Source organism: Telmatherina bonti (assembly GCF_933228915.1).
Source record: "Telmatherina bonti genome assembly, chromosome: 22".
Classification (NCBI taxonomy): Eukaryota; Metazoa; Chordata; class Actinopteri; order Atheriniformes; family Telmatherinidae; genus Telmatherina; species Telmatherina bonti.
In genome coordinates, this window is record NC_136631.1 from 31,257,399 (window position 1) to 31,273,426 (window position 16,028).

Consider the following 16,028-nt stretch of genomic DNA (forward strand, 5'->3'; position numbering starts at 1 on the left):
CCAGAACCAGATGCTGTCATGTTAATACAGAGCAAAATCACTGAGAAATGTTTCTAAAACCTTGTTGAATCTATGAAACCAAGAATTACGGAGCTTCTGTAGGATGAATAGTTGTTTATTTTTGCACATGTAGGTATGTGCGAAGATTATGTGTGTAAAGACAAGTTAAAGGAGTCCTGTATACAGGGATGCATTGCTGTGGATATGTAAATGTAACCTTGACTGTGTTTGACAAAAAAGACTCCAGGAAGAACAGCTAATGGGGATCCAAACAAATAAAGGGGAAAAAAAAGTTCTAACTTGGTACTTGGAGAGTGAAGGTTTATTCATCATGGGACAAAGAACCAGTCTAGTTATAACTACTTTTTATCCTGGAGAAATACTTTAGGACTTTACGGGAAGACGACAAAAGGCTGCAATCAGGATTATTGAAGCTGTGAGTGATTACGAGCATCTGGATACAAAGCTGGAAGTGGACAGTATGGAAAGGACACCATTAGAACTCAAATATTAATACATGACAGAGATATGTCAACACCTTAAATAAAGCAACACTGAATGAAACAAAAACCATTTCAAAGTCCAGTTTGATGCTAAACCAGTCTGGAGCATGCTTGCAGAAATGCCGCCGCTTTAAAACGATGTGAATGAGTTTTTATCAAGCAACAACCTCCAGCATCACAGTGAACAGTGAATTTCTTTTTAACTTCCCCTGTTTAGAAGTAATTATATAAAAAATTTGGCACATGTCAATCAATCCTTTTGATTGACAGGTACCTGATCTCCCGCTTCAAGTAAGAAGAACGTAGAACAACTGCGGTTTTTAGCCGGTTAACAAACATGCTAGCCCACTTACTTCCGTTAGCTGGTTAGCTCCTGTTAGCTCTTGGTTAGCTTGGTTAGCTCTTAGCAACAGGATTAGCTAGATGTCAATCATCCACCCCAGTGCTCACAGCTCCACCTCTTTGCCCATATTTGTATTTACTAGACGAGATGACACACATGACACTGCCAAGATGGTGATGGTAGGAACCGCCCAATGAGCTTCAGTTCTGCTCTTCAGAAACCTACGGGTGACGTCACGGAGGCTCCATCCATCTTTTTACATACAGTCTATGGTTTTGGTATGGAACTAAACTGGTACCCATTACAAATCCTTGTTCTAGTTGTGTCATCATGCTGTTTCCGTCATGTTGCACTTATAAGAAACTGAACGAGAGAAGTCTGTGAGGGTTGGTGCAGTTTTTAACAAACACATCAGCCAACAGACTAAGACAAACTGCAAAACAAACCATGTAGAGCTCAGCAGGCAAATGCAAACAAGTGACAATCCGGTGTTAAGACAACAAAAGCAAATTAACTTGTGCAGAGTTTGCTTTTTAGTTCTGCACAAGTCTGCTAATTAAGTCTGGTGTGTGTGTCTGGTGTGTTGCTGCAGTAAAACTACCTCCAATTGAGGGAATGCGTCCCTCTAGGACCACCGTTGCCCACTGCTTTTTATTATTTTTATGGTTTATTTTTTGGATTACTTGGTAATATTTGGTAATCTTCAGGTGAATTTATTTGGTGGCGTTTTTGGTAAAAGAAAAAGAAAATAAAGTGTAACCGTTTTGAAGTTGTGCCTTGAGTCAGAAGGAAAAGCTGAGAGGACAGAGATGTTACTAGTTATAGGTTTTTTTAAGGGTCCAGTCAGAGCTTTGGTACAGCTAGACTGGGAAAGCAAACTTTTCTCATTAAAAAAATCAACTTATTTGGAATGATGTGCTGCTGTTGAATTTTGGAAATCGTGCATCGGTTTTACTCTAACCTGCAAGCAGTCTGCTCTGTGTTCACATGCTGCCAATGTTAAACGTTACAGCTGCAAAATAAGTATTACTGCTGTGCATTTTATTTTATTCCATGCTTTGTTGGGGCTGTTTGGGACAATGTTTTTAGGATTATAACACTCTGATACTTATTTAGATGATAATCACCATGGCAACATCTGAAACGCTGAGGACTGCTCGTTATAATCAATGAATGTTTCCAATAATCTGTCGAGTTTGTCGAGTCCTGGACTTACAGAGGACACAGATGTTTCTGATCTATGGCTACTAGCCTGGCCTGGCCTGGCTTGTTAAAAGCAAGATTTTTTCCAGGTGATGGTTCTGTGGGAACTGTGGGAATTCTCTATGGAAAGCATCTTGTTTATGTGAATTGAAGCTACATGTATCCCTACAGCTAAAATGAATCGAGCATCAGGATTAATGAATTGCAGAACAATTTACTGTCAACACCACCGATGAGAAACCATTGGAGGAGCTGTGGACATAATGATTAACAGAATATAATCTGCCCTGGTCTCCGAGAACAAAGACTAAACTTTCCTGAATTTTAATCTTAAAATCGATGACACAGTTCAACAGTCAAACAACATGTACAACGGGCTTCTTTGCAAGAGAAAAATAACAACTCAGCGAGCATAAAGAGATCAAAGGAGGAGAAGAATGGAAAAACTTCAGGCTGATGTAAAGCAAAACCTCAAGTGTACGAGAGCGAAGCCCATAGCGAAGCCCAGAGCATGGAGAGGAAGGGGGAGGGGGAGGCAGGAGCAGCACAATGCCTCAGTATGGGCCCCTCGGCGAGGCCTAGAAACAAGTCACAATGGCTGCACTGTCAGCAGGCCTCCTGCGCTTTCATAGGTCTCCCCAACACCAGGCCTCTCCTCTGTCTCAATAAGCAGCACAACAACCTTTTCAGGGTCGAATCAGCGGTCCACTCCTCGATTGCCAGGCTGAAAGAAACCATTCTGAGCTCAACGGCTGCTGCTTGAGATGAATTTTCCATTTATTCCGGAGCAACGACGAACACACGGCGACTAAGCAGGAACTTATGGCTGCGTTTCTGCTCGCTGGCCCTGAGGGATTTCCTCGCTCCTAATGGTTCAGCAGTGGAAATCCTCAGGGGTTGGAAACATTGTTGTGCTTTAAGTGTAACAAAGTGCAGAGTTCAGCGATTTCTGGATAAATGGATGGAGCCGGTCCATTCATGAAAAGACTGAAAGGAAGTGCCGTATGAATGATTCATTGACAAGACAGGGACGGACTTTTAAAAAATTCAAACGGGTCAAATATTTCAGGAGAGAGAGTCCATTCTTAAAAACACAAGATGGGGATTTTTCCGGTGAAGCCCCTCTTTGAAGAGATCAAAGCCAAAACAAGAAGCTGGAGATGATCTTTCATTCATGGGGATTCCTGCCTCCCGAGCAGGCGGACCACTCTGGCAGCCGCCATCAGCCAACTGGAGCAGCTCAAATCTTTTCACTGACATACAAACAATTTAGTACCAAAATATGCTCCCTGGAACACGCTTCCTACCAAACATTTCTCTTCCAAAGACTGAAAACTGGATAGCAAATCATTCTACACTGGGTCCCATTTCCTCAGCTTCTGCTTAAGTGTATATACACACACACACACACACACACACACACACACACATACATACATACACATATTTGTATGTATAATGTATACAATCAATGTGACCACGGTTTAATTTCTCAGCTGATAACTGATTAACAAAGTGTAAATTGTTTTTTTTTGTTTTTTTTACAAATTTCCTCAATTTTTGGTGATTTTTATTTCCTGGGAATGAATTGAATCTTTCTTGAGCAAACCTGTTAAACACATCATATCTAACTGCAGCTTGCACACAAACTCACCAACCTCCATGTAGGATTATTCATTTGTTTTATTGCTCCTGTCCTTCGTACGACCACTAGAAGTCTGCAAAAATACAGAAACAGCCAAAAATCTCAACCAGATAGATGAAGTCCATCTCAGTCCATGAGAACAACCTCCAACATATGGATCCTCTGTTCCTGCTCTGAAGTCGTTTTCTGTCTCTGAAGTCTTGTTTCCACCTCTTCAGGTGTCAGACTGCATCGCAGCCAGTTCTCCATGCTGCTGCTTGACCTCTGACCTCCCTGTGGGATGGGACATCAGGACAAAACCTGTTTCCTCATGAGAATCTGTAAAGCCTCACACTTCCATCCTGTGGGAAGTGCTGTAATGTGCCATAATTTGTGACATCAATCATCTTGTCAAAAAGAAGAAGAGGAGAAGCTGCTGACTGATTCTGCTCACAAACTCACTTTAATGTTTAGTTTCTGCATCAGTTTTGGGTCTTTTGTCCTTTTTATGGGGCGTCCATAGCTGACTTTAGTCTGTCTCTGCTTTATGCTGTAAATATAAACTCTTATTGGTGAAAATTTCCATCCCCATATTTATGTTTTTGGGTTGTTATTGTTTCCATGACCCGGTTTCCTCTCTCACAGGCTTTGGGCTAAAACAACACAATAGTTTTTTCTCTCTTTTGTCTTTTTATCTCAGTTTTCATCCCCGTCACACTGTGGAGACTCAAGCAATGAACCAATTCTGTTTTACAGCGATTTATAAATACATTTCACTTTACATGAAAAGGAAATGATCCTACAGAGACTTTCTGCCGCAATAAGGAGCAGACTTACCAAACCCAGGCCCCAAATACGTCGCATTATCGCAGAGCTCAGGACAGGCCTTCCAAACTGCAAGCAGATAAACTGAGCTCAACTAACCACAAAATAAGAGGGAGGTGGGGGGGGGGGGGGGGGGGGCACTTGTGGGGTTTTACATCCCCTTAATCACTAAACAGCTGCCCCTATAGAAGTCCTACAAAGCTGCAAGATGGTTCCTAAAGCCAACATTAACTGAGAGGGGTTTAAAAACACAGCCAAAGGAAACCAATTTCCCCAGACAGCAAGCAGGGAGAAAAACCCTCCGCTTGTCTCCACGCAGCAGAAAACCCATTACGTTGGTCTGAAAGGCTCAGAGTGGATCCGTCCCGCCAGTGCAGGACCTGAAAGCAACTGTCAGGGACAAATTCTGGCAGACAAGGTGCATCTCTGGGAAAAATGAGAAGCAAACCCAGCATCTGTCCTCCTGTCGGCCCCGATTATTTCAGGGGGACGGGATTGAGGGCGAGTCAGAGACTCATGCCAGAAAAACAAAAACATAAAATCAAATAAAACCTGTTAGTTAGACCTCAGCTGCAGCAGAGGAGGAACGGCTGCTGCCGCCATCCATCTCCTCTCCATTTAATCAAGCATCTGTTCTTTGCATTGAAGATTATCTAATGGTGTGAAGGACTGACGGGGGGCTGTGCAGACCTCTCCATAATTACATATGGATTTATGTGCTTCAGGTGTTATTTGTCAGGCGTTCACCGGCTGATTGGACAGATAGTGTTAACAAGACGAGAGTGCAGAGCGACGGCGGATTTAACGACAAACGCCAGATACTTTCAGCAACAACGGCAATTTCATTTTATCATGAAAGAAGCGTTTTTTGGAAAAAGACGTCGGTTTTATACATCACTGTGAACAAGTGATGCAAATAACCTTCAGTATGAACGGCAGATGATAAAAAGACAATCCTTAAAGTAATTTAAAATGTGCTGCTGAGAGCAACACCTCCATTTTCTGCTAGCGCACCAGTTCAACCAGTGCAGAAAGTCACTCTAGAGTGACTGGTCCTGGTCTTGCAGGTTGAAAGTTGCAGGGGAAAACAATGGCATTGCTCCTTTTGGATTCATTTCATTCAAACATTCAACAAAAACTTGTAAATGTCTACAATTTCAGAATGAATGATTCAGAAATAAATAATGCTGGATCACAGTTTTCTCCTTTGAGTTTACATGGAAATAGTAATTCCAAATTGAGGTTCACATGGAAAACATGTTTACTTACTTCTGCTTCTGATTGGTGGATTGGGAAGGGTTCTGATTGGACAGAGGGCGGACGTGACGTACTTACGTCTATTGTAATTACACAAACTGCACTTCCTGCTTCTTTTCTCTTTGGCCACAACATGGAAATCCACATAAGAACCATTTTCGCTTTGAATTTTGTAATAATGTTGAAGTACCAGCTCAAAATGAGCAAACTATTTTACTTGTTTTAGCTGCTGAAGAGGAGAAGGAAGATGAAGTAGACGGGGTACGGACAACCACGCAGAATGTGCGGTCATCAGGACAGGACGAGGTATCGAACATGCACAGAACAATCAGAACCAACGTGAAGCGAAAAAACATTTAATTTAGTTAATTTTTCAGTTAATCTATATCTTTATTTCGAACAAAAGAAAATATATGTACATACCTATTAAGGCTGTGACGATATGCTTTTGTTCCGATTCGATTCAGATTTTTTTTTTGGCTGCCGATTCGATTTAAATTGCAATTCTCACAAAACTTTAAACATAGCTGATTTTTGTAAACTAAAAAAAAAAAAAAGTTTTTTGCGCATCATTTTCTTGATTTTAATTAGGAAAAACAACACAGTAGCCAAACCATCATTCTGCTGCTATAATGCCAAAGAAGACAAGTTAAAAGATCAATAAAAATAACAATGAATTTATAATGGATTATTTTTATTTATTAGAAAAACATCGATTTTTAAAATTGTGAAGCAAAAAAATCCTGATAGTCAATTGTTTTTAAGCGATCTTCCCACCCCTAATACCTATACATACATAAGCACACACACACACATATATACATACACATATTAGAGGTGTGTATTGGCAAGCATCCAGTGATATGATATGCACTACAATACGGGGCACCAATACGATATATTGCGATTTATCAGAATACTATAAACAAGACAATATATTGCAATTTTTTGATTACTGGTAGTAAACACCTTATTAAATAATTGAATAAGAACAGAGGATCTACATTTCACTGCAGAATCAATAAAAACACTGATTTTTATGTACAAAATGAATAAAGAAATGAAAATCTGCCTCATCAGGAAAGATCGACTGTTTGATAAAAAAATCAATAGTTTGCATTTATTTTGATCTTCATTTGCTGTTGCTGTACAGCTTTTCTTCCTGGAGTCAATACAACATGCCTATCATTACACAATGATTACACCAGTTTTAGAAGTTTTATTCTTGAATATCAATATAATATTGTCACACCCCAATATTTTCTTACACCCCGAACACATATACTACTAATAATAATATACTAATAAATAATAATAATGATAATAATGCATAATCAAATAATAATAAAGTTTACACAATGCCGGAATTAATCAGTTCAAGTTTAAATGGGAAAAAACCAGCCACTTACTTCAGGATAACGTTTAATTCTGATTTGTAATTTTCATTGGGAATTATGTGTTTACATGGTCATTTCATCTCTTTTTTGGGCCAGTTTGAGGAAAGTCGGTTTGTTTCATAACCAGGTTGTAGGTTAAAAACCGGCAGACATGAAGAACTTATCTTCAGATTGGTGAAAACCATTATGTACATCGTTATGTGGCTGATGATGTAACAAACCATGACGTCTGCTTACCTTTTGCCCAGCGAGCTGAGTGGCGTGCTGAGGTTCAGGGGGGGTCGGGCGGGTCTAGGGTTGCGTCTGGGAAGCTTGGCATCAGATGGCTCCCTCTTTGGGGACTCGGCCTTACGAGCCGGACTGGCACCAGGCTTTATGTTGAGATCCTTCAGGACATCGTAGTTGATCTTATTAGAGATTTTCTTCTGCTCCAACATCTTCCCGATGGCCTCTTCGGCGTTGTTGGCTCTGATCGGGCCGCGTCTCTTTGTGGGGGCTCTCCGCTGATTCAGAAAAAAAACAAACAAAGCAACTCAACCATTAGCAACGGTAAAAGTATTTTTATTCAACCAAATTACATTGTTTTATCTTCAAGCTCAGGTTAAAAGCTCTCTTCCATCACATTTACACTTCCAACCTTTTGTTGCTCCAGTTTCGGATTTAGGAAATGTCTTCCTTTTCTTCTTTTTTCTTTGTTTTATGTTAAAAGTTGTGGAGAAAGAATCCAATCAAGTCATCCAGCAGAAAGGTGTGTCTGAAATGGTAAATGGACTTGTACTTCTATAGCGCTTTTCTAGTCATACAGACCACTCAAAGCGCTTTACACTACTTGTCACATTCACCCATTCACACACACACTCATTCTACACACTTATACCCCGATAGGCACATCGGGGGGCAGTTTGGGGTTCAGTGTCTTGCCCTAGGACACTTCGGCATTTTTCAGGGGAAGCCTGGAATCGATCCCTCAACTTACCTGTTGAAGGACAACTGCTCTTCCTCCTGAGCTACAGCCGCCTGAAATTTCACACCAATCCAAAAATTATTTGTTTACACGTTTCCATTCAGACAAAACTACTCAATGATTTCTCTTAAGCTTCCTACATCGTCCATGAGAAGCGAGAACTTTGTTTCTTCCTCTTGAGGCCACAAGAACAAGAAAAAAGTCCATTCATCCTCCACAAGAAGCTTCGTCTGTTTTCCATTTGTACTATTGTACATAAAAACATTTTTATTGCGTCGCTCTGGCAGAGACGTTAATTAAAACCAGAAAGTAAACAGAGAAGAGTGCAAATGATAAAACAGCTGTACGCAGTTTAAAAAGAAACTATATACTGCAGAGTACTATCAGGTACGCAGTTACTGCTGTTTGTCGCAGCCCTATTGAAACCAACCAGTTGCAACTGCCTGGTACAAAAAACATTTTAGGTTTAATAGGTCAGGTTTATCTTCATGACAACTGTGGGGGGAGTGAATTTCTTTGTAACTTCCCCTGTTTAGAAGTAATTTTATCAAAATTTGGCACATTTATGGGTGTGTCCTTTTGATTGACAGGTACCCGTTCTCCCACTTCAAGTAAGAAGAACGTCGAACAACCACGGTTTTTAGCCAATTAACAGGGTAACCCGCATACCTCCGTTAGCTGGTTAGCTTCTGGTTAGCTCTTAGCAAAAGGCAGGTCGGGATTCGCTAGATGTCAATCATCAACCATGACGCTCACAGCCCCCCTCTCAACTGTGGGGGGAGTGAATTTTTTCTAACTCCTCTGTTTAAAAGTAGTTTTATATCAAAAATCTTCATAATTAGGGGCGTGTCTTTTTGATTGACAGGTACCCATTCTCCCCCTTCAAGTAAGAAGAACGTAGAAAAACTGCAGTTTTTAGCTGCTTAACAGCAGGACTTTGCTTCAGCCCGCTTACCTCTGTTAACTGGTTAGCTCTTGTTAGCTCTGGGTTAACTTGGTTAGCTTTTAGCAACAGGCAGGTCGGGGTTCGCTAGATGCCAATCATCCGCCATGACGCTCACAGCTCCCCTCTCAGCTCCACCTCTTTGCCCATATTTGTATTTTCCGGGCGAGACAACATGCCCCTGCCAAGATGGCGATGGTAGGAACCGCCCACCGAGCTTCAATTCAGCTCTTCAGAAACCTACGGGTGATGTCAGAGGCTCCGCCCACAGTCATACACAGTCTATGGTTTCCAGCTGAGAAGGCTTTGACCATTAAAAATCCCAGCGAGCAACATCTTTGCACATTTTAAGTGTTAATTAAGGTTCCGCATTAAGGTTGTCAGGCGGTTTTAGTTATTCCAGGTTGATCTGGACATCTAGCAAGAGATCAGCAGGTGTCTCACTTAAATCACCCAGGAGCTGATCAGGTCAGGATGGCAACCACTAATGAACTCATGCTGACCGGCGATACCAGCGGACAGATATTGGGTCTAGCAGGAGGGAACCACAGATTGGCCTGCATGTGTTCAGCCGCCTCATTTCCAGCATCTGCGTTTATTTCCATCTTACTAACTGGCTTTCTTTGTCTGTAATTTTCTTCTGCAGTTTGAGTCTACTCCGTTTCCCTCATTCATCAGTCAAAAGCGCCATTTATGTTCTGGTTGCAGCAGAAACGGCTGCGTTTCTCTGCTGTGAATCACTAAATTCATAACTCTGTTTTTTATCCCACATAAACGACAATAAACTCCTGTTTTTTAAACATTTATTTGACTAGAATAAACCTCTGCAGCTTACCAAGGGTCACTTTGTCTCTGAGTAATATTCCAACATCTCTTTATTCTATATATTCTATTTTTTTCTGGGTGGGACTTTAATATATTAATTAGGATTAATTGATTACATCTAAGCTGATGCAGTGAAAACTGAATGTATTTAGTCACAGTCACACAGAAAATATGTCAGCGCATGATTTCCTGGTATCATTACTCATATATCCAGCGAGTTTTCAGACCCTTCTACCACAAAAAAGCAAGTAGCAACAAATACAGAGACATTTTGTTGTGTTGATGCGAGACGTTTGGAAATAGACACAAAAGAAAGAATGTTTACTTTTTTTCTTCCCTAATTAAAAAATTATTAATCAACTGAGGGAAATTCTGATGCCGTCGCAGGGCTTTTTCTAAATTTCATTAGAAATAAATAAACTATTCATCAAATAATATGAACGATTTAGTTATAATAATTAAAATATTAATATAAAAAAAATAAATAATAAAAAATAAAAAAAATTATACAAAATAAACCAATGTAGTAATAAAAGTATGCAATAATAATTAAACCTGTTAAATTAGTGATGAAGATGAACATTTTTACGGTGCAACAAAAACCATTAATGCGTCCTGTTACTGGGAAATTTAACTGCTGGCTGCGGTTAGAGGCAGCTGTGAAGAAACAACATCAGACCACCTGGTTCTGCTGCACGACGCGTCGCCTTCTCGTCCAAAACGCAACGTTTGAAAACATTTTGTAGCAGGGATCCTCGATCCGGGTCCTCCAGGACCCGGACTGAGGATCCCTCCTGTGTAGCACACCGTGTCTCAGATTAAGAGGCTCATTGAAGGTGAACAGCTTTATGACAGCATGGCGCACACACACACACATACACACACACACACACACACACACACACGGACTCGGACACACAGATTCTGGTGCATTTTCAGCAAACATTTGCCTGTTTTCTGACTAACTAAAATCCTTCTCCGCATCCATCTCGACTACTTCAGAACGTCTGAACACTGAACACTTTCCCCGACTCTCAACTTTCCGTCAAAACTCCAACAAAGTTTTCTTACCTTCTTCTCTTTGTAGATGCCGAGCTCCTTCTCTTTCGCTATCTTTGCTTCCTTTTCTGAGAAGAAGAAACAGGCTGAGCTCAACAGAAACCACGGTGAAGCAACGCCAGCTCAACGCTGGCAGGTTCAATCACAGGTTTAACTTCATTTCACTGATAAAATGGGGAAAAAAAATCCAACTTCTGCCTTGAAACCTCCTGCACAGATATATCATGTCATATCCCCAAAGTACCTTTCTGCTCTTTGAGGTAGTCAGAGTTTTCTGCCATCCACAGCGCCGTCTTGATTTTGATTTCCTTGTCGCTCAGCAGATACTACAGAGAGGCAGAGGGAGCAAAAGGGCATCAATTACCACATTAAACCAGGTTTTTATGTTTATTTCAGTCATTTTTTAACCGCATGCCGTTGTTATTACCGATAAATTCTGGACCAGGCAGATGCATACATCTGCCTGGTCCAGAATTTACTGGTACATTATGTATGTATATATGTATATATATATATATATATATATATATATGTGTATGTGTATGAATGTATATGTATATGTGTGTGTGTGTGTGTGTGTGTGTGTGTATATATGTGTGTATGTGTATGTATGTATTTATGTATATATATGTGTATGTGTGTGTATGTATGTATGTGTGTACATATGTAGGTGTGTATATGTGTATATATGTGTGCATGTGTGTATGTGTATATATATATGTATATATATGTGTATGTGTGTGTGAGTGTATATACACATATATGTAGGGGGGTATGTATGCGCATATACGTGTACGCATTGATGTCTTTCTCTTGTTTTTTCTGTTATCTTTTCTGTTCTCTTTCTGCCCCTTTTCTATCCTTTCCGGTCGGGTCCAGCAGCATAAACTGTGTAATACAAACTATTATCCAAAACAAATAGGAAAATAAAATAAGAATCAAGAAATACAAGGGGATCATTACATCTATAAAAGTTCCCCTTGGCAAAATAAATTTGCTCAGCAGAACACAGCATCCAGAACATCAGTCTGCTTGCTTAAATGCTGGACAAGACAAAAATAGAAGAAAAAAAAAAAAGAAGAATGCACATTATACTAATAATATAGGAAATCAAACATTGTTATCTGTAGTTAGTGGCAAAAAAAGGAATTGCAGGACTGTCCCCTCTCAGCTTCCGTAGAAATGCATCAGGTCGAAGCTGACTCAGTGATTTAGAGATTTAGGTACTTTCCCGAACATCAGTGGTTAACACAACTGAAAAAGGCAAAATATGACATAAAACAGCCAAATCTTTTCATCCGCTTCTCATTTCACTAAAATATTCATCAAACAGCTGCTTCAGATGTGTTTATAAACTCAGAAGAACTGAACGTCTGTACTGGTTTAGTCTGGACTGAAGCTCATTAGAAGGCGGCTACATACCAGCTCGATCTCGCTGTCATCTATCCCGCTCAGGTCCAGCTCCCCGCTGTCGGCGCCGCCATCTGTCACGGAGACAACAACCAGAACGGACACGCTCACACAAACCGCTGTAATGCACATTTTCACTGCAGCGTTCCCATCCCAGGAGGGCGAGGCAGGAAACGCAGGAAACACACACACACACCTCCAGCATCCACCCATCCCATCCATCCTGGTGGAAACAGAGGAACATCAAACCTCCATCAGGAGTTAATCAGCAAATAAAACACACTGTGACTCCTGATAAGGCCTTAATAGGCTTAACTGGCGTTTAGGCGGCTCTACCTCACACTTTCTTTTCAATTACAACACACTCATTAGATTTTAGCATACTTGGTGAGGAGACGAGGAGATGCTGAAGCAGCAGCCTGTATTTTCCATGCGGCCGCTTCAACCTGCGCCTCCACGAGATGGAGCAGATTGCAGAAAGCGAAACAACAGACATTTTAACGCAATGATAAAAGAAAGTGGCATTTCAAATCCCCACATGTGCACACGGTTCAGTTTTAGAGGAGAAATGTTCAAAGGAAATGAGATTGACTTTGATAAGAGGAAACAAAGGATTGTTTTGCTCTTTGTGAGGGGGGGGGGGGGGGCGGGCGCTGACAGTAAAGCATCAATGGAGACTCAACAGCTTTCCTTCTGGAAGATTCTCCACCTTGATTAGTTGTTTTGAAACAGCGCAACTGTTCTGCAGACATCAAACAGTCAATCAAAGCAGCGAAGATGGAAAGAAAATGTTTTAACGGGTGGCGGGCGTCACATTTATAGGAGTCATTTAACCTCTTTCAGCTTTCTGCTTTGACATTTTCACAAGGGGGGGGGGGGTGCAGGGCCCTGCATCCTGAAGTTCAAACTCCCCACCGGGCAGCAGCTTCAAAGGAGCCCCACCTGAGTCGACAGGCAGCTTTCCTGATTCATTACGGCGAGGCAGGTGCAGAGACAGAGAGGAATGCACCGTCCTCAGACTGAAAAAAGCTGCGTTCGCTGCACAGCTGAAGAGGCTGCTGGGGATTCATCTAGTCAGTCATTTCAGTTCAGTTAGTAGATTGCAGCCTCCTTAAAAAAAGAGAAAGCTCTCCAGAGGGAAGAGACAGGTCAGTCCCTATCTGGCAGGCCCAGCCCTCTAAGAACTTCCTCTCCGTGAAGTGTGAGGGCGAGATAAGACGGAGACAAGCCCTGGGAGAGATCCGACGCTCCGGGAGGCAGAGACGCAGAGAGACAAAGAGCTGATAACACCAGTCCAAAGCCAGAGAGGGGAGGAGGGGAGGGAGCAATTACAGAGTTATTATTCAGCCGCTGCTTTGATATATCTACACTTGCTAATTTGATCTAACCCATTAAATTGTTCTGGAGTGTACAGAAGAATCGGGTTCAGAAAATCACTTTGATGATTAGGAAGGAGAAGCTAAAAATACGAGACGGCAGGAGTCGCCATGTTTTAGTTTCTCTTTGTTTTCGTCTTTTAAATGACGGAGAGCAGACGGCCGAGGAGGAAGGCCAGGATGACGTCTGTGTCTTAGTTCAACACTGATGTGTTTATCCTCCCAGTGTGAAAGAGCTGGGAGAAACAGGGACCCTAACTGGCTAATAAACCCTCCTCTAGTGAATCTAACGTCTGCAGGGCAACATGAATTCAGGTCTAAGTGAACCTTTCCAGGAGGCTGGATCTGATTGTATTATGATATTCAGTAACGGCCAAATATCCACCGTTTGTGGCTCCTTTCCACCAGAACAAAGTCCTTTTCAACAACATCCATTACAAGCTGCACCATTTGCACGACAGAGAACAAGTTTCTGATCTCGATGTCGCAAACCGTCTGCTTCGGAGTTGTTGCAGGCGGTCCTGAACCCCACAGAGTAGTAAAAAGAGAGAAGAGGACCGAGCAGCGATCCCTGAGGCACCCCCGTTTTCATCTCTATGATCCGGACGCTTCTCCCTCACCAGGATAATCTAAAGCAGTGTTCCACATTGTGCAGCTCCGTCAGTAGCTTCGTAGATATATTGAAAAAGAAACGCCCACATTCTGGAGGCATTGTTGTATTTTCACCATAAACTGTTGCGTAAGAATGCCGTTACTCCGTGCAATATTTAGGATAACCATTTCTTGCTAAAAAGCTGAATGTTACTTATTTGGCAACGTAGCAGGATACGTAGCGTGGAAATGCTTCTTTTTTTTTTTTTTTTATGGGGAAAAAGTGGCTCTTCTCTTGTCTTAGTGTATTGAGTACGGCTCTTGTTGAATTACCAGTGAGGATCACTGGTCTGAAGGTTTAAAAGTCACAGAGGGAAGAGCGTGCAAGCAGATCAGAGCCAGTATCCTGCAGGTTTTCAATGTCTCCATGCTCCAATACACCTGACCAAAATGAGTGAACAGGTTGACAAGAACCGGTTTGATTCCTTTGATTTGAATCATGTGTGTTGGAGCAGGGAAACAACAAAAACCTGCTAGAGGACTGGAGTTTAACCCTCCTGGTTTAGAAGATCTAGCAATGTCATTATTCTTTTTTTAAAAAGGAAGTAATTTTCAAAATTACTGGGACACTCCATCCCGATCATTGAAATTCAGTCTTCCATGGAAGGTCCATAAAGACGTGGAAAAGCTCGCCTTGAGTCGAGTCCTGACCTCAGCTTGACCTTCGGGATGATATGATATCGGAGACCACCAGCCAATCCTTCTAAACCGTACCTGACCTTGTAAATGTGCTTCTGGAAAAATGCTCTCGCTTCCCATGAACGCAGCCCTGCAGCTTGAAGCAAGCTTCCCATAAAGTTGTTATAGCTGCAAAGGTTTGACCAACTGCACATTCACCCCAACAGATGAAGGATGGGACGGCATTAACATTAATGTGCATGTTCAGGCGGGTGTCCAAATACCTTTAGCATGATGTGTACATAAAAATGTTCCATTTCTTGTCATAAAGATTCAAAGATTCCTTCATTGTACAGAGAAATTCCAGATCCTCTTCATCTTTAATGACGCCCTGAGCTTAACAAGGAAGCGCAGTGTGCATCAGGACAGCCCGCCGTGCACGTACGCCGGCTATATTCCCACCTTGTGTTGGTCAGTGAGAAGCATGAACTTATCCAAGAAGGAAACACCAAAGGAGATTTGGTTTTGACTAAACAACAAATGGTCTGAACCCATGTGGTGTCTGTTTAACCTGCTCTAAACTCAATCCCAGTTAGTTACTATACCATCACCCCCGCCCCCCACTTCACTATAAACACTTTATTTCAAGATTTTCTAAAGAGACAAAATAAATCAACCAAATATCTACAAGAAATCCTCTGTTTTTAGAAATGATTTGGCTCATTACTTTCAGAGGGTGACAACATGTAGATTAAGTGTCTCTAAAACAGGGATCCTCAGTCCTGGTCCTCAGTGACCGGTGTCCTGCAGGTTTTCCTCGTGTCCCTGCTGGAACACACCAGACTCAGACAAGCTCTGCATACGTCTGCTAAATACACATTGAGTCAGGTGTGTTGCAGCTGGAAAACCTGCAGGACTCCGGTCCTCCAGGACCTGGATTGAGGATCCCTGGTCCACAACTTCACGCTGATGATCATCTCAGATCCTGTGTTTTTGCCAGGGACACATTTGGGAAAACCTTCTGGCAACA

The 16,028-nt window shown here is 41.6% G+C and overlaps 1 protein-coding gene across 1 annotated transcript in view; it reads right to left on the minus strand.

Annotated features, from left to right (window-relative positions):
* Window positions 1-16,028, minus strand: part of LOC306772640 (transcription factor IIIB 90 kDa subunit-like) — a 157,987-nt gene that overhangs the window by 44,030 nt on the left and 97,929 nt on the right. The window contains exons 13-16 of the mRNA XM_079262208.1: window positions 12,366-12,427; window positions 11,188-11,269; window positions 10,956-11,011; window positions 7,390-7,655 (exon numbers count right to left, since the gene is read on the minus strand). Coding sequence (XP_079118334.1) covers window positions 7,390-7,655; window positions 10,956-11,011; window positions 11,188-11,269; window positions 12,366-12,427 — 466 coding nt within the window. The remainder of the gene's footprint in view (window positions 1-7,389; window positions 7,656-10,955; window positions 11,012-11,187; window positions 11,270-12,365; window positions 12,428-16,028) is intronic.